The sequence below is a fragment of the Orycteropus afer genome, unplaced genomic scaffold (genome assembly GCF_000298275.1).
Source record: "Orycteropus afer afer isolate SDZICR_OR568_19922 unplaced genomic scaffold, OryAfe1.0 scaffold00925, whole genome shotgun sequence".
Lineage (NCBI taxonomy): Eukaryota > Metazoa > Chordata > Mammalia > Tubulidentata > Orycteropodidae > Orycteropus > Orycteropus afer.
The window spans coordinates 460,188-479,043 of NW_006922512.1; the positions used below are offsets into that span (position 1 = coordinate 460,188).

General features: G+C 37.1%; 1 protein-coding gene across 1 annotated transcript in view; it reads right to left on the reverse strand.

The window, feature by feature from the left end:
* LOC103212350 (phospholipid-transporting ATPase ABCA3-like) overlaps positions 1-18,856 on the reverse strand; it is a 259,404-nt gene that overhangs the window by 175,881 nt on the left and 64,667 nt on the right. The window contains exons 5-9 of the mRNA XM_042783340.1: positions 16,133-16,231; positions 15,505-15,652; positions 10,886-11,186; positions 8,692-8,941; positions 8,323-8,531 (exon numbers count right to left, since the gene is read on the reverse strand). Of these exons, the coding sequence (XP_042639274.1) occupies positions 8,323-8,531; positions 8,692-8,941; positions 10,886-11,186; positions 15,505-15,652; positions 16,133-16,231 (1,007 nt within the window). The remainder of the gene's footprint in view (positions 1-8,322; positions 8,532-8,691; positions 8,942-10,885; positions 11,187-15,504; positions 15,653-16,132; positions 16,232-18,856) is intronic.

Genomic DNA, 18,856 nt, shown 5'->3' on the forward strand with positions numbered 1-18,856 from the left:
TCTAATTTTTCATTTATTTTGTCATTTTGTTCTTGTATTTTCTTCCAAAATTCTTCTAAGGTTTTTTTCTGTGTTGTCTTTGGTCTGTCTCTCAAACCTTTGAAGATACCTAAAGATAATTCTTTTGAATTCCTTTTCAGAGAGTGCCTATGCTGCTTCCTCCTCAGGGATGTGTTCTGGGTCTGTATCCCATTCACTTGTTTCTACCACTTTATCCTGCTTCTTTGTGTGGACTGTGATGGTCTGTTATTTCCGAGGCATCGTGGCATTGTTGTATTTAAATCTCTGTTAACTGTTTGTGAAGAGAAGCCAAGGGTGATTCAGGCTCTTCTTGGTATTTTTTATAGTTGGCTCATTAGTGGAGAAGGAGGTAGTGGCTCTCGCTCAGTAAGTGAAGTTGCAGAAGGTGTGGGTGTAGTTGTGTCTTATGGGGACTGTTGTTGTCTCCCACTCTGTTAGACACAAATTACAATTGAATAACCATAAAAAAACTAAAAGTCCATGGGCGAAAAACACACTAAGTAATCACACAGGAACAGTAACCAAAAAAAGACAAAAGGGAAAAGAAGAAGAAAAAACAAGAAAACCTGCAATATCTGGGGATAGGGCACTAAGAAAAATAAAGCAGGGAAGGAGAATAATAAATAAAGAAAAACATGGGACAAATGCAAAAAGAAAAACAAGGAACAGGGTTAGTCATAAGAAAAAAGGGGGAAAAGAAAAAGATAAGCCTTAAATTAAAAAGGAAAAAATTTCAACCAGGCACAGGGAAAAGAAAAAAAAATGCTGAAAACTAGGACCTGGAAGGGGAAGATTAAGAATAATAATAAAAAGGACAAAAGTATTAATAATATTAGTTGTTTTAAAACAGACAAATACAAGCAAACTTATCACCAGAATAAAGGAAGCGAAAAAGCAAAAAATAAAAATAAAAAAGAAAAAAAAAAATCAGTGGAGAACAGGGCAGGGCACCCAGGCTCCTTCTGAGCACACAGACTGTGATGGAGTTCCTGTGTGCCCAGAAGGTAGGTGGGAGTCAGGGGTGGCCACACCTCCATTCACCAAGAGGGTGTGGGGTATAAGAGTAACAAGAGGAATGTCGTACCTTGTCAGTCTTGCAGGACTTGAGTCTCCTTGCGATTGCTGGAAAGCAGAACATGTTCTTTAGCCCCAGGAATCTGCAAGGGCCCTGTCTCTTTAAATATCCAAAATAGTCAAGCCACTTTTTAAACCTTCAAAATGGTGGCGTCCTCCAGACTGGCAAAATCCATAGTTCAGCCCACCTTTCTCTTCACCTTCTCTGTTCTCCAGCCACAGTGCACAGTCCTCCATGCAGTCCCTGGGTAGCAGGGTGATTTTTAGGTTAATTCTTAGGTCCTACCACCACTCAGGAATCTCCAAGCTGTCTGTACCCTCAGGATCACTTGGGATCTCTGCCAGACGGCAGCTCCATCTGTCTCCTTTTTTGGTATTTTCATGCAAATTCTTCTGCTAGTTGGGGTTTAGTCCACTTCTATATTCTCTTTAAGGCTCAGGGGTCCAAGATTATCTTCTGTGTCTGTGTTAATTGGTTTCCCTTTTCTTTGTTGGAAAGGGTCTGTGCAGTCTTTCTGCCTAGTCTGCCATCTTGCTGGAAGCCCATTATTGTCAAGTTTTTGTCTCTCTTATCAAACTGTTAAAGTTTGATCTTTACATTTTGGGTTTATTTTATTGGGTGTGTATTTATTATGGTTACATTCCCGTTAGGAGCTATGGTGGTACATTGGTTTAAGTATTCAGCTGCTGACCAAAAGGCTGGTGGTTTGAAAGCTCCAGCCACTCCACAGAAGAAAGATGAGGCAGTCTGCTTCCTTACGGATTTATAGTTTTATAAACTCTATAGGGTAGTTCCACTCTGTCCTGTACTCGTGCTATGAGTCAGAATTTACTCAATGGTGGTGGGTTTGCTTTTTGTTTTTCAATCCCTCCTTGTCTCTTTTGGGAGAATTTTGCCTTAAAGTCTATTTAATCAGAAATTAATATCGCCACTCGTGATTTTTTATTACCATTTCCTTGATATATTTTTCCATCCTTTGATTTTTAACTTATTTTTGTCTATGTGTCTAAAGTGTGTCTCTTGTAATCAGCATATTGATCAGTCATGATTTCTTATCCATTCTGCCATTTTCTTTCTCTTCACTGGTGCATTTAATCCATTTACATGCACTGTAATTATCAATAGGTATGAATTTACTGCTGTCATTTTGCTTTCTGCTACGTTGTTGGTGGTGTTGATGGTTTCCTTGTTCCATACATTTTTTTTTTTCTGTGCTGAACTTATTTTACTTATGGATTTTCTTATCTTTTCCTTAATTGCTATTGTTTCTGTGTTTCATTAGACTTTATGATTTTCTTATTTTGGTGAGAAGGTTTATTAATTTTCTTTTAGGTTACCTTGTAATATACTATTATCTTCCTAAGTGTAAAACATTCTGTTGTATTTCATATCCTCTTGACTTCTTCTCCATTTGAAAGTTCTCTTACTACATCATTTATTCCCTCTTTTTGCTTTATAGTTGTCATAGCTTAGAAATTGACATCTCTGGGTCCCTATTTTCTGTTTGTAGGATTATTTTTTATACTTTTGCATCTGGCTTGATTTTCACGTGATGCTGTCATGTGTTTTAATCCCCAATTATTGTCTGCCTTTGTTGGTTCTCTGAGGGACTCATTTTAGCATTTCTTGTAAGCTTCATCTGGTTTTTATAAAATCTCTTAATTGCTGTTTGTCTGGAATGTCCTAATTTCACCAACATATTTAAGGGATAGTTTTGCTGGATATATTATTCTTAGTTGGCATTTTTTTTTCTTTCAGTTTATCTTATATGTCATTCCATTTCCTTCCTGCTTGTATGGTTTCTGCCAAAAAATCTGAGCTTAGTTTTATTAGTTCTCATTTGTAGGTAATTTTTTTTCTTCAAGCTGCTTTCAAGATTGTTTCTCTGTCTTTGATTTTGGAAAGTTAATTCCTAAGTGTACTATTTTTTGGTACTACTGTAAATGGTATTATAAAAATTTGTCAGTCTTTAGAAATGCATTTGATTTTTATATATTTATCTTGCACTCTTGTTAAAATCCCATTAATTTTAGAATTTTTTTTTGTAGAATTCCTAGGATTTTTTTTTTATACTCTGAAAAGAAAGCAATTTGATAACTTCCTTTCTAATCTTAATGTCTTTTCAATTGTGGTAAAATATGTGTAACACAACATTTTCTGATTTAACATTTTTCAGGTGTACAATTTAGTGATGTCAGTTACATTAATCATCATGCACAACCATATCCATAATCATTGCCAAATTTTCTATTACCATAAAGAAACACTCACTGCTTCCTATACAATTTCTCCTATTCTCCCTTCTGCTTACCCCTGGTAACCACTAATAAACTTTAGTCTGTATACGCTTACCTAATCTTGTTATTTCATGTAAGTGAGATCATGCAATATTTGTCCTTTTGTGATTGACTTATTTCACTGAGCTTAAGATTTTGAAATTTATTCATTGTAGCATGGATCAAGATTTCCTTTTCCTTTATGGTGAATAGTATTCTACTGCATATATGTACATTTTGTTTATTCCTTCACCCAATGGTGAATATTGTGAATAGTGCTGTAATGAATTGACAAGGATCTAATACACACACACACACACACACACATGAAATACACCCACTTCTCAGTTTTGACATGGTTAGATTCCAAAGACCAGGTTGTTATGTGAAAATCAGCATTGTGAATGAAACCAGCATGTTATGGAGGATGACCACATCAGATCACAAAATGGAGGGTGACTACACCATAACATAACTGCCAAATTACATCACCACTTAATTACCAAATTTCATCATTACCTAAGTGCCAAATTTCATCATTACCCAATTGTCAAACCAGTGAAAATCATGGCCCAGCGAACTTGACACATACCTTCGTCATCATAGTCTCACACCTTGGCATTCATTACTGCCAGACGTATGTTATTAATGCACAAAATAGTTTGTACTGGACTCACAGTGACCCCTCCTTGGGTTTCTGAGGCAGTATCACTATGGAAGTAGATTGCCCAACCTTCCTTCTGAGGAGTGGCTGGTGGGTTTGATCCACCAGCCGTCTGGTTAGCAGTCAAATGTGTTAGGCACTATGCTACCAGAGTGCCTTTGTAAACATGAAATATCAGATAATGAGACAGTAAGTAAGGAGAGCTGGGGAAAGAATAAGGAAGACTATAGAAGAACTGATACATTTGAATTGTGGTTTTGGTGAAGAATGTCAAATGTACTATGGACTGACATAAGAAGGAACAAATCTGTCTTAGAATATACCTTAGCAGCTAGACTTCATTTTTCATACTTTGGTCATGTTATCAGGAGGGAACAGTCCCTGGAGAAGGATATCATTCTTGGTAAAGCAGGTCAAGAAAAAAGGGAAGACCCACAACAAGATGGATTGACATAGTTGCTGCAAAAATGGGCCAGCATAGCATAGCCAAGCATTGCAAAGACTGAGAGGATGGTACAGGATTGGGCAGTTTTTGTTCTGTTGTACATAGAGTCTCTATAAGTTGAAACTGACTTGACAACATCTAACAACAATAACAGGTATATACACACACACACACACACACACACATGCACACACACACATAAAACCTCTACAAATTTACAACAAAAAGAGTAAAATAAATCAAAACCTGAAAAACTAGGGGTAAGATGTGGACAGATAATCTTTATATCTTAAAATATATTTTTCTTATTTTGTTCCACTTGTTACACTTCCAGTGCAATGGTTAGACATGTGAGAATTGATACAAGTTATTTCCCTGATCTTAGGTAGAGTGTGTTCCTTGCACATAATACTATTTTAAAAAAATACATAGATGCCCTTTATCATATTGAGGAAATGTCTTCTATTCCTAGTTTGCTTAGAGATATTTAATCACAAGTAAGCATTAATGTTAACTTTTGTCAAATGTTCTTTCTGCATCTATTGAAATGACCTTATAGTTTCACCTAACTGGCATATGTAGAACACCAACTCCAATAGTATAAGAATATATATTATTTTTAATTGTGCATAAAACATTTACCCAAATAGACCAACTCCTGGATCTTAAGAATCATCAGCGACTTTCAAATGACTAGATATTTGACGGTATATCTTCTAACCACAAATAAATTAAGTTTTAATTGTAGGGATAACTGTTGTTGTTGTTAGGTGCCATTGAGTTGACACTGACTCAGAGTGACCCTGTGTACAACAGAACAAAACACTGTTCTAGGGATAACTAGAATGTCCTTAACTACTTAGTAATTAAACAGTAGCCTCCTAAAATCTTTGCAGAATCAGGACATATTTTGAATATGTCAAATTAAATTTGTGGAATGCAGCTAAAACAATGCAAGTTATTTTTAAAATTCAGGAATTAGATAATTGACAGCAATACTCTCAAATGTGTTTGTGTATTGCAGAAGTTGATTGGTAATGATGGAGAGAAAATAGTCATGCCAGAGTGTTACCAATATGCTTCACAAATCTCTGTGGTGACAAATATAGTTAGTATACAAAGGGATAGTGGCCTAAGTGGCCTGTTCTTGTCATGCTACCTGGTAATTTATGAATAGAAGAAGATGGCATGGAACTGCTTAGCCACAGTGATACATGTAAGAAGATGGAGGATGTACAGAGATAGAAATTCTATTATTCATTCTAACTTGGGGATCACTGTCTCCTTACTACCACCAATAACCTATCTTCTACCACTTCCATTGTTCCTTGGCTATAGTGCTGTGTATTACAATACGTAGATATGCAGTGAGAACTTCCTGATAACTCTCTACCTTGGGATTCTGTTTTCTTCATTCATATATATATATATATATATATATATATATACACACACATCATACAGCCAAACACATTCATAGACACACACACATACACACACTTACCTACAATGCATGATATATAAATAAATTTTCTCAAATACTTTGAAAACAAAGGGAATAAAGAGAAGAAGAAAATGATAGAAGTAACTGAAGAAGAAAATTCAGGAGATGAGGTGGAAAAAAGGAAAAAGTAGGTAGTAATTTTACTGGTCCACAAATGGCTTGGATTGTAGAAATGGTGCTTCACACCTTTATGACAAGAATCAACATATTGTGTTGTAATTTTATAATTGTTATGGTTACCTTGTGTCCACTACTAAACAGTGAAGTACTTAAGAGATGAGCCATGTTCTTATTCATATTCAAAATCCAAGTACTTATGATTAAGGAAGAAACTTCTGCCCACCACCTCATGATTTCCCATGTACACATTATCCTCTACCATGTCTCTACATCTCCAACACACATACACACACACACTTCAAAGCAAGTAAATTTTAATGTAATTGGGCAGATTCTGAAATATACACAAAGCCATATTTCACTAGAAAAAAGTATGGTGTATAATCATATATGTTTGTTCTTATTTCTAATTCCCCATTTATAGAAATTGGATAGATGTGATTTTGAGATGAATAATAAGAAACAAACAAAAAAAAACCTTACTTAGCTCTCCAGCTTAGGATGTGTTCTCCAGTTCATTTCCTCCCATGAAGTTCAACATTAGGGATTCCTGGGCATTAGCTTAACATTAAAAATAGTCATAATGTATATATCCAAGAGACCTGAAAGTAGTGTTGTGAACAGACACATGTGCCACAATGTTCACTGCAGCACTATTCACAACAGACAAAAGGTAGAAACAATCAAAATGTCCATCAACAGAGGATGGGATAAAAAAAAATGTGGTGTATACATACAATGGAGATATTAGCATGGTACAACATAGATGAACCTAGAAAACATTTTGTTGAGTGAAACAAGTCATTCATAAAAGGACAAATACTGTATCATCTCACTTATATGACATAAAGGGAGCTCTGGTGGCATAGTGCCTAAGGCATTTGACTGCTAACCAGAAAGCTAGTGGTTCAAACCCACCAGCCACTCCTCAGAAGGAAGGTCGGGCAATCTACTTCCATAGTGATACCGCTTGAGAAACCCAAGGAGGGGTCTCTATGAGTCAGATCTGACTTGACAGTAGTAGGTTTCATCTACAAAAAACCCCAAAATTATTAGTGGTTACCAAGGATGGGAGGGAAGAAAAGGGGAGGACATTTTGCTTAGGTTTATGTTAACGATGGTGGAATAATTTGCCAAAGGATATTGAAGAACGTAATCAAAGTCACTGAATTACATGTAGAAATTGTTGAACTGGTGTATGTTTTGTTGTGTATATTTCACTCCAGTTAAATAAATAGTGATCTTATATATATCTCCTTTGGTTGTAAACTCTAATAGAAAGACTGAGAGAGATTATTTAAACACATAAAATATATACTGAGTCCCAGCATTGTGTCTGATGATAGCAGATTAAATAAATTTTTAAAACACATTGATAGAACTCAAAGGATACTGAAGTAGTTGACTCTCTTTTGTGACTCCATTTTGTAATGTCTTGCTATAACTTGCAATACCTTGCTAAAATTCCATTTTTGTAAATACCCCTGAGCAGCCTACTTACCCCCTCCTAATCTGAAAGCCCTGTTAGTGCTAATTCCCAGAATTAAGAGTCCTTGCCCTGTTAGTGGTAATTCTCAGAACTGAGGGCCCTCCCCCTGAACTGTGTGCCTTCGCCCTGATAGTATACCGACAATTTATCACCCCTATAATGCTAACCGAGCCATTTATCGCTTCTGTAACGCGCTTGCTCGCCTGCTTGCAGTGCTAAGCTTTATCAGCCTGCCTGAAAGCAGGCTCGCTGCTGCAGTTGAGGAGAATGCTTTAGTTCCCTGCAGCCCCGCTATAGCTGAATAAAGACTCTTCCAAATTCTGGACATGATAGCGGTCATCAATTTCTTCTGAACTCACAACAGATACTAGAAAAGTTGGCCACAGTATAGCCCCAAAAGACCAAGATATTACAACACTGGCCAAGAATCAACAGTGAGAGAGGTAACAGGTAAGCAACTTTAGAACAATTTTGGAGGTTAACACAAATTGATATCAAACAGATAGGGAGCTATTCCATGAGAAGTCTTTCCCTTCTGCAAGAAAATTTATTTTCTTCTAACAAAGGGATGAATTTGATGAACAGAACTTCTACCCATGAGACTTTTGCTGGTTTCCTAAGATAACAATAGTTTATTGTCAGAGTTAGGTTTACGGCACTGTTAAAGAGTAGGAATATTCCATGGGGTACAGAACAAAAACAACCCCTCAAGAAACTTTATCTAACACTCACCAGCAGGAGGCAGCAGGAAATGAAGAAGATGATGAAATCCCACAGCAGAGCAGAAAACCAGTATATAAAGACATAGATCCCAGTCACAAGCTGGATATGCTTCACCTTAGTGACTCTCTCAGTCACTGTCAGGAGGCAAAATCCACTAATCAAAAGCGCCATGCCAAAATGCACATTTACGGCCACAAAGCCACCATTTGAGGCACTACAGAAGAAGGAGCAACAACAACAAAAGATATATCAGCAAATCAACATAGTCAAAAATAAAAATTTCAATCAATACTTATTTTTATCATATGAATATAATCAAGGTGGAAGAAATACATTGAAAGTGTAAACTAGCTCTAATGAAAAGAATAACATACTTTTCAACAAAGTCATTAAAGTCATGATATGGCTGAGGTTTATTGGAGACTGTTATTGAAGCATCAGGACCAGAAAGTGACATGAAGAGAATGTTGTCTAACACTGCCAGGGATACAGATGGTGAATGGTATGCTTCATTGTTAAAAAGAACAGTCAATACTATTTCATTTGCTTTCTCTTCAATGGACAGTGCAACAATGCATAAGCGAATGCAATCTTTATTTTCCATCAAGTAATTCAGTAGGTCACCTAGGATGAGGAAACAGTATTGGTCAGTTATCCACAATACAGATTATTTACAATATATGTTGGGGAAGTAGAACCAAATAATTTCACTTAATTCTCTTCCATTTCATTTTCTCAACAGTTGTTACACCAAATGTTCCTATTTTTCTCAAGCACTCTCTTCCATCACTAAATTCCAAACTCTTCTGTCCATATCTTATAACTTAACCTATATTACAATGGACAATGGGAAATGGTAACCACAGACAGGAAGTGGGAAGAATGCTGTTACACTGTGGGGATTGCAATCAATGTCACAAAACAAAATGTGTATGAATAATGAATGGAAGATCAATTGCCTCTGTAAACTTTTCCCCAAATCACAATAAAAAGTTGTGTTTTTTTTTCTTTTAATTGCCTATAGTTTTCTTAAAACAAAGTTGGATTGACTGACCCTAAAGTATATCTTTCTATACCTAAATACTTTTTTTTTTGCTAATGAAAAGAAAGATAACATTTAATTGAAAACATATAATATCAATGGATCTATTACACTGCTGTATTTTCAGTCTCACTATTGATATATCAATAAAGCATATTCAGTTAATCATTTTACATTTTAAAATGTAAGCAGTATGCTATAACAGAAAAATAATCTTTTTACAAATCAGAACACTTCATTTTCCCTCTCTTGACTGTGTGACCTTGGTTAATAATGTTTACGTGTTATCCTTGCAGGGAAGAAGAAATAGGGACAATTAATTGTAGTCAGTTTTCTATTATTTGTAGGCTACAGAACTAGGATAATGATGATATGGAACAATCAACATTTCCAGGCAAAGGAACACTGTCCGTCAGACAGCAGTTAAAGGAGATGATTACACTTGAAAGAGAACACACTTTATGCTTAGAGAGGTGGTTAAGTTTACAGATTCTAGCCAGATCAGGTTGAATCCCAATCCCTGTATTTTCTTCAGCCAATTGCTGTGGAGTCTATTCTGACTCATGGTGACCCTTGTGTGTCAGGGTATTTGATGCCTGAATTTTGGGAAGTAGATCTCCAGGCCTTTCTTCTGACTGGCCTCTGGGTGGACTTGAACTGTCAGTCTTTTATTAGCAGCCAAGGGCATTAACCAGCTGCACTACCCACAGACTCCTGTACTTACCAGATATCTGATTTGGAGCAAATTACTGGACTTCCTCAAACATCAATGCTCCTCGTTTAATTGAGAATAATAAAAATACCTACTAAATATGGCAATTATTCAGATTTAATGACATGCAAGAAAAGTTAGTTTAGCAGGGTCTTTGTCAAACATAAATGCTCAGTACATATAAAATATTATTAGAAACCAAACCCAAACCAAATCTACTGCCATCGAATCGATTCTAACTCATAGCGACCCCCATTGGGTTTCTGTGGCAGAAAATCTTTATGGAAGTAGATTGCCCAGTCTTCCTCCATGGTTAGCAGTCAAATGCTTTAGACACTGTGCCAGCAGAGCTCCTTAAACTATTATTGTAACTACTTTTAAATTATATTCTGACAGGTAGTTCCTTATTGTTGTTGTTGTTGTCATGTGCCATCAAGTCGGAGCCAACTCACAGCGACCCCTCCTTGGGTTTCCAAGGCAGCATCACTGCAGAAGTAGATTGCCCCATCTTCCTTCCGAGGTGTGGCTGGTGGGTTTGAACCACCAGCCTTCTGGTTAGCAGTCAAGTGCCTTAGCCACTATGCTACCAGAGCTCCCTCTATCCTTCTGTATTCCTGTTTTAGGCATAACCAGTCTACAGACTTAAGAGTAGTTATATTGTCTCCAATTTAGCTGCTTCTCTGAGATTGGAGACTAGCAGGAAAAGAAAGGAGCAGTTACAGACTACAGTTCAGATCCTATGCATGTGACAGAAATAGGTCTCCATATGAGAGCAGTCTCTTTTTTTGTTGTTTGTTTTTCAAATAAGTCCTACCTTGCACCTTCCGAAGTATTTGATTTTCAGACCTTAGCATGTTCTCAAGGTGTTTTACAAGATTCACAGTCAAATTAGAATTCCCAGAAATGGATAAAGGCACAATAGTTTGACCATATTGACCCAAATTCATATTTCTGGTAATCTCATCATTCTCCTTTGAAAAGTCATCAACTTTTAAGAGAAAAGTAATGACACCTAGAAGTCCCAGTATCTGTAGCAACACCAGCTTCCAGTTGCGCCAGCTGAACAGCGCCCTCTTTATGAACATGGCTCGGAACTGCTGGGAGTAGAGGGAACACTAAAGAAAGAAGAGAGAAACATTACAATAGTCATAGACCCAAAGAGGTCATTACTATTGAAATTCATTAAGATGAATATTTGACATTTTATCAAAATAGACATATAAAGTTTATATAACTAAAAATTCGGGATGCAATTTAAGCATAATGAACCTACATGATGATACTATAATCAGTTTTTTGTTTATATAAGGTTCAAAACCAAACCAAACCCAATGCCATCAAGTCAATTCTGACTCATAGTGACCCACTTTGGGTTTCCAAGGCAGTAAATCTTTATGGAAGTAGATTGCCCAGTCTTCCTTCCACAGAGTGGTTGGTGGGTTTGAACTGTCAATCTTTTGGTTAGTTGTCAAATGCCCTAGGCATTGTGCCACCAGAGCTCCTTTGTATAAGGGAGGGGTCAGCAAACTATGGCTTGTTTTTGTAAACAAAGTTTTATTGGAACATAGGTATGCCCATTCATTTCTGGATTATCTATGGTTGTCTGACCACCACCACTCATCTGTCAGTTTGTCATAATGTGGGGGCTTGCTGTGAGGATAGAGGCTATGCCATGGTATTGAAAATACCAGCAGGGTCACCCATGGTGGACAGGTTTCAGCAGAACTTCCAGACTAAGACAGACTGAGAATAATGATGGGACCATATACATCTGAAAAAATAGGCCACCAAAAACCTTATGAATAGCAATGAAACATGATCTGATATACTATTGGAAAATTGTATAAATAGCCAGGAAACATGGTCTGATACAGTGCTGGAAGATAAGCTGCTCAGGTTGGAAAACAAAGAAAAAACAAACAAACTCACTGCCCTTGAGTCAAACCCAACTCATAGTGACCCCTCCTTGGGTTTCTGAGGCGGTATCACTATGGAAGTAGATTGTCCAACCTTTCTTCTGAGGAGTGACTGATGGGTTTGAACCACCAGCTTTCTGGTTAGTAATCAAATGCCTTAGGCACTATGCTACCAGAGCTCAGGTTGGAAGGCACTCAAAATACAACTGTGGAAGAGCTTCCTCCTCCTTTTGATATGGATGGACTAAAGCTTGTGGGACCTTCATTTGCTGATGGGGGCATGACTCAAAATGTGAAGAAACAGCTGCAAACATCCATTTATAATTGTAATGTGGAATGTATGAAGTATGAATGTAGGAAAATTAGAAGTTGTCAAAAATGAAATGGAATGCCTAAAGATCTATATCCTAGGCATTAGTGAGCTTAAATGGACTGGTATTGGCCATTTTGAATCAGACAACCATGTGGTCTACTATGCCTGGAATGATAAGTTGAAGAGGAATAGAGTGGCATTCATTTTCGAAAAGAACATTTCAATATCTATCTTGAAGTACAGTGTTGTCCATGAGAGCATAATATCTATATGTCTACAAGGAAGACCAGTTAATACTACTATTATTCAAATTTATACACTAACCACTAAAGCCAAAGATGAAGATTACTTCTCAAAATAAAGAAAACAAAAATCTTCATGACTGGACCAATAAGCAACATTATGCTAAATGGAGAAAAGATTGAAGTCAGGGATTTCATTTTACTTGGATCCACAACCAACACCCATGGAAGCAGCAGTCAGGAATTCAGACATCATATGGCATTGAGCAAATGTGATGCAAAAGACCTCTTTAAAGTGTTAAGAAGCAGAGATGTCACTTTGAAGTCTATGGTTCACCTGCCTCAAGCCATGGAATTTTCAATTGCCTCATTGTTGTTGCTGTTTGCCGTCGAGTCAGCCCCGACTCATAGCGACCCCTCCTTGGGTTTCCGAGGCAGTATCACTACGGAAATAGGATTGCCCAACCTTCCTTCCGAGGAGTGGCTGGTGGGTTTGAACCGCCAGCCTTCTGGTTAGCAGTCAAGTGCCTTAGCCACTATGCTACCAGAGCTCCCAATTGCCTCATTTTCATGTGAAAGCTGGACTATGAATAAGGAAGACCAAAGAAGAGTTGATGCCTTTCAATTATCATGTAGGTGAAAAATACTGGAAATACCACGGACTTCCAGAAGAATGAACAAATCTGTCTTGGAAGAAGTGCAGCCAGAATGCTCCCTGGAAGTGAGAATGTCCAGACCTTGATTCAACTACTTTGGTCATGTTGTCAGAAAGGACCAGTCTCTGGAGAAGGATATCATGATTAGTAAAATTGAGGGTCAGTGAAAAAGGGGAAGACTCTCAACAAGATGGATTGACAGTGGCTGCAATGATGGGCTCACACAGCAAGGATTGTGAGGATGGTGCAAACTGGGCAGTGTTTTATTCTGTTGTACATAGGTCTCTATAAGTTGGAGGTGACTCGATGGTACTTAACAACAAAAGCAAACATAACTGCACACACTACAGTGAAAGAACTGAATGACTGTGGGGGACCATATGGTCCCACAGCCTAAACTGTTTACTGTCTGTCCCTTTACAGAAAAAGTGTGCAGACACTTGCTGTGAGATATTACATAAAATGTTTAAGGCCTGGATTTTAATATAAAACACTTAAATTTTCAACAGGATGATTTTCCTCATTAATAGGATTTTATTCTCTATGGCCAGAAGAACAAAATCACATCCCTTTCTCTTGTGATATTTTTCATATCCTAAAGGAAATGTTTCAATAAATTTTTGAGAGAGACTTAACACATACAGTTTTCATTGCCAAATTTCAAGATATTTGACCCAGTTCAAAGTGAGAGAAAATGTCCTTACTCGGATTAATGCATGTCCTCTGAAAGAGGGAGAATACTGTCCAAAAATGAGGCCAGAGAGGTCTTTATACCTTTTGCAAAGATGGGCCATTGGAAATAACTTCAAAATATAAGAATATGCTAATTCAGGGATCAGAAACCTTTCTAAGGTGGCCTACCAAATCTTCTGTCTACATCTTTTGTGAAAAGGGTAAACAGGGAAAAATAGCAACGTATATATATGGGAAAATCACATTTTTAATAATTAGAAATAAGCAAAAATTAATGTTTTTGTAGATGTTATTAAAGCCCAAAGTTCCATAGCTAATAAATGCTGGGGGAAAATTCTAATTAAGTTCTGTTTGGTTCTAAATCTCAGTTGGTACATCCTATTCTCAGTTAATGTTCATAGGGATATTTGGAAGAAATGCATCCTGTATTTTAGACTCTCAACCAAGAAAACCAGAGTGATTTATAGGGGGAATATATGCTTAGAAAGACAATGAAAGAAATGACTGGTTATTATAATACTGTTTTGAAAATGACCCCATAGGTAGTAACAATTGCCTTTACAAAACATAAGGTATTTAAAATATTAGACATTCTTGATTATTAAAAATCAGGTTCACTAGTGCCTTTAATCAAGCTTCAATGACCTAACAACTTTCTTTATCAATTGTGGTGTAGTAAATTACTTATTGTGGCTTTTCTACCCACAAGTCTTTGTAAACTCCAAGGTGGGAATTGCTATTAGCAACTGAGGAGATCCTGATCGCTAAAGTCATCCACCTGGAGTATTTCTGTTGGGAGTGGCACAAAACAATGTTCTGGGAGGTTCCCACTCTCTCTCAGGTGCTTAGAGCTCTGATGCTATGATTGGCTAGTTTGGCCACTCTGCCAGGCTCAAAAGGAGGCCTCCTAGAGGCAGAACTCTCTCTGACTGCTGGTTGAGGAAGATGTGCTGCTGAAAGAGACACCCACCCCTGAAAGAGACACGTGCTGCTGGGAAAGAGACACAAGAAACATGCATTGTTAAGTAAGACACTGAGGGACATGCATTGCTGGGGGAGAGACTGTTGGCTAAGGGATGGTGGGTTGAGAGAAAGACAGCGTTTTTGCTGAACTTGACTTGTAACCTGGTGCTTCCCTAATAAACCTCATAATCTGTGAGTTCTGTGTGGCCACTGCAGCGAATTATCGAACCCAGGATAGAGGTGGTGTGTGCTTTGGGAGGAACAGTTGGAGAAAGAGCTGGAGGGAGGCAGCATGTCTGGCCTGGCAGGAATAGGCCTTGGGCTATTGATGGTGATTCTGTCTTCCTCTTGTGGAATTAGAGGAGCTCAGAACATGTGGCCTCCTTTTCCTTTTTGCATCAATTGAAAAAAAAATTATAAAACAGAAAAAAGGAACCTTGAGGAATAATAGTAGTTGAGAGTAAGAATAGCTTTCTCTAGAACTCATCACTTGTGCATTAGGAAAGTAGATGTGGAACAGACTGTCCCACATATGGTTGGGTCTGCTACCACTGAGAACGCCATAGTTCTTTCACTTCAGGTATTAAAATAAAATGTACTCCTTGTCCCTTGACCACATACCCATCAGGTTCCTTAGTGAAGGCACTTACCCCAGTATTGAATCTAATAGTAGAGTTTTCAGTAGTGGTGGAACAATCTACTGTCTCAAAATATGTGGAAGCATTCACATTCTGATTCTCGTGAAGGAAGGGTTTCTGGATATGTGAGACAACTCGTGAATCTGCCATATTATTGACCCTGTATCCCCCCCCCAAAAAAAAAAAAAAGAATTTCATTTCAACACAATTCCAATATATTTTGTTTGGAGAATCTGAGTCAATTCAGAAGGCTACTTGATTTTCTCATTGGCTGGCAGGAGCATTATAAGGGTACAACATGGTAACTATGGTGGACCAGTGGTTTTGAAAAACCAGTCAGAGAACTTCTGGAAGTCTGAGTTTATCTAAAGTGCAAAAAACAAGGGCAATGTAATTGTATGTCATTAAGATGAAGTAAATAAAATTAAAGACTAACATCTAATTCCTACTTTGGTTAAGTTAAAATATCCATTCTTTTATGAAATGATGGGAATAATTTTTTGAAAAATTTATGTTAAAGTCATTTCCCCTTAAATTTTCTACAGTGTGAAATCTGAAAGTATGGTGAGCTTACCAAGGAAGAGAGATATTGTCTTTGCCTTCCAGGGTTTTTTCCTTCTCCCCATGCACCATTACTTACCTAAGAAAGACTTCTTCCATGGTCGTGATAGAGGCACCAAAGCTAGCAATGCCCAGCTCTTTCTGTCTCTCTTCAAGATCAGTAAACAAAATTTCAAACCTAGATGAAGAAGGAGAGAAAGAGAAAAAGCTAGCACCAAAACAGATTACTTTCATATTTATATATATTTTAAATTCTAAACTGATTTCCTCTGAGCAGTGGGAAAAATATAGACCATTATGTACCATAATACTTATTATAGTTTCTATGCCTCTGTTAAATCAGAAATGTGGGAGAAATGAAAAGAAAAAAACTAGTAAATTTCTATAATAAATTGCTCTCCACTCTGTTTAGTTCTTGAGTAGACATAATTTTGATATAATAATAATAATAGTAATAATAATAATAATAAAAACTCACTGCCATCAAGTTGATTCTCACTCATAGAAATGCTCCTTGGGTTTCTGAGGTGGTATCTCTATGGAAGTAGACTGCCCAGTCTTCCTTCCGAGGAGTGGCTTTTAGGTAAGAATATCAAAAGACTGTCTATATGTTAATAACTCTACCAAGTCGATACTTTAACTTATTAAACATATATGTGCACAGTGTTTAAGTGCTTGACTGCTAACCAAAAGGCTGGTGGTTTGAACGTGGCAGTCTTCCATAAAGATTATAACCCTGGAGACCCTATGGTCAGTTCTACTCTGTCCTACAGGGTCACTATGAGTTGAAATCAACTTGATGGCATACAACAACAGCAACAACATGCCGTGGTTCCTATTACTTAGTAAATCAAAAAAGGAAATCATTCTCAAATTACCACTAAGACACTAAAAAAAAAAAAAAAAAGACAATGGAGTAGATGCAGTAGAAGCTGAAGATTTAGAGTCATAATTAAGTAGCTATGGAAGATCTGATAGTTGACAAGATGTGATGAGTAGACATGATTTTTAAAGCACAATTTTGCAAGAAACATAACATACTGGGTTCAGAAGCTTGTCTTTTCCAGAAACCTGGAAAAGTTCTCAAAATCATTTCTATCACTTTTCCACTGAGGGGTAGTTGAACCTATTTTTGAACACCCTCAGTGTTGAGGTATCTCAAAATTCCCTTTTAGAAGATCTCTCAAAATTTCTCTATATTTGAGCTTAAATTGATTTCCACTAGATATATCTCACTTTTCAAATTAGTCCTGAGAGAACATTACTGAGACTTCTGGCTAAATCCTAAGCCAAATCCCTCCTTGTCCTACGCGACTCCATTTTGTAGTTTTCTGTAATACAATGCAGACTTACTTCTGCAAAAATTTTCCACTGTGTCTTTAACTAGATATGAACATTTTCTGCAGAAAAATGCAATTTTGCCCAACCTACTCTACTTATGTAACTGGTAGCACAGTGCCTCAGCACCAGCCATTTTGACTACTAACCCCCAGCCATTCCATGGAAGCAAGACTGGGCAATCTACTTCTGTAAAGATTTACTGTCTTGGAAACCCCATGGGGATCACTGTAAGTCAGAATGAACTCAATGGCTGTGGGTTTGTTTTTGGTTTTGTACTCACAGATAAGTTTGTGGTTAGAAATAGCCGATGTCAAGACAAGATTATTGGATTTGTATAGGTGTTAAACACTGTGTTAATCACGTAACTTTAGTGACTAAGCTGATTCTAAGAAAATAACCCCTTCAACTGTACTTATAATTTTCCAAATCATCATTCTTTAGCTGCTATTAAATAAAGACAAAGTTTTAACTTTTCTGTATCAAAATGCTTCTTTCTTTCCTTGAACATTAGAATATTTAGCATTATTATTTTTATCCATCCTATTCTTTTAAGAAATTATTTGCTCTTATATTTCAATAGAATTTACCCTCCTAATGCTAAAGTAACTTAGTAACTTAACACAGGCTGCACATGTCTAGATGCCAGAAAACAGGTGGTTTCAGTAGTGAGCCAATATCCTGTCACCTAGAACCATCCTGACAGAGAAAATTAACCACTTGCAGAGGTAATCAAGCAAGACCTGCAATTTTGTAAATGTTAACCAATCAAAAATATTCCAGGTTTACCCCCTTACTTGCAGTTTTTGCCTTTATTAATCTCTGTAACTCTGTAGCTCCTTGGAGCAGTTTGTCAAGTACTTCTTGACTCTTGTTTCCCCATTTTGCAAGACCCTCTTTTGCCATAGTAAACTTTTTATTTTTAACTTTACAGTTCTAACCTTACATTTTGGGATTATAAAGAGCATATAATCTACCTAAATGACAACTCTTCCATGTTTTAAGCCTATTTCCTGTTTTGCTTCTTCACTACTCCAGCACAATTCTTCAAGTAGGTTTAACATATTTTCTTCAGTTACTTAGTAATTACTGTGTGTGCATTTTACAAAATTCAGAAAATGAAAATGACCGTAAAGCCATTCTTCCATAATTACCCATTATTAATACATCAATGATTTGGCCTATTTACTTATTTTGTTTCTTTTGGCTTTGCACAATGTTGTTGTGCTGTTGTTAGGTGCCATCAAGTCGTTTCCTACTTATAGTGACCCTATGCACAGCAGAATGAAACACCACCGTATCTCACGCCAGCTCCATGATCCTTGCTATACTTGAGCCCATCGTTGCAGCCTTTGTGTCAATCCATCTCGTTGAAGGCCTTCCCCTCTTTCGTCGACCCTCCACCTTACCAAGCATGACATCCTTCTCCAGGGAATGGTCACTTCTGACAACATGACCAAAGTAG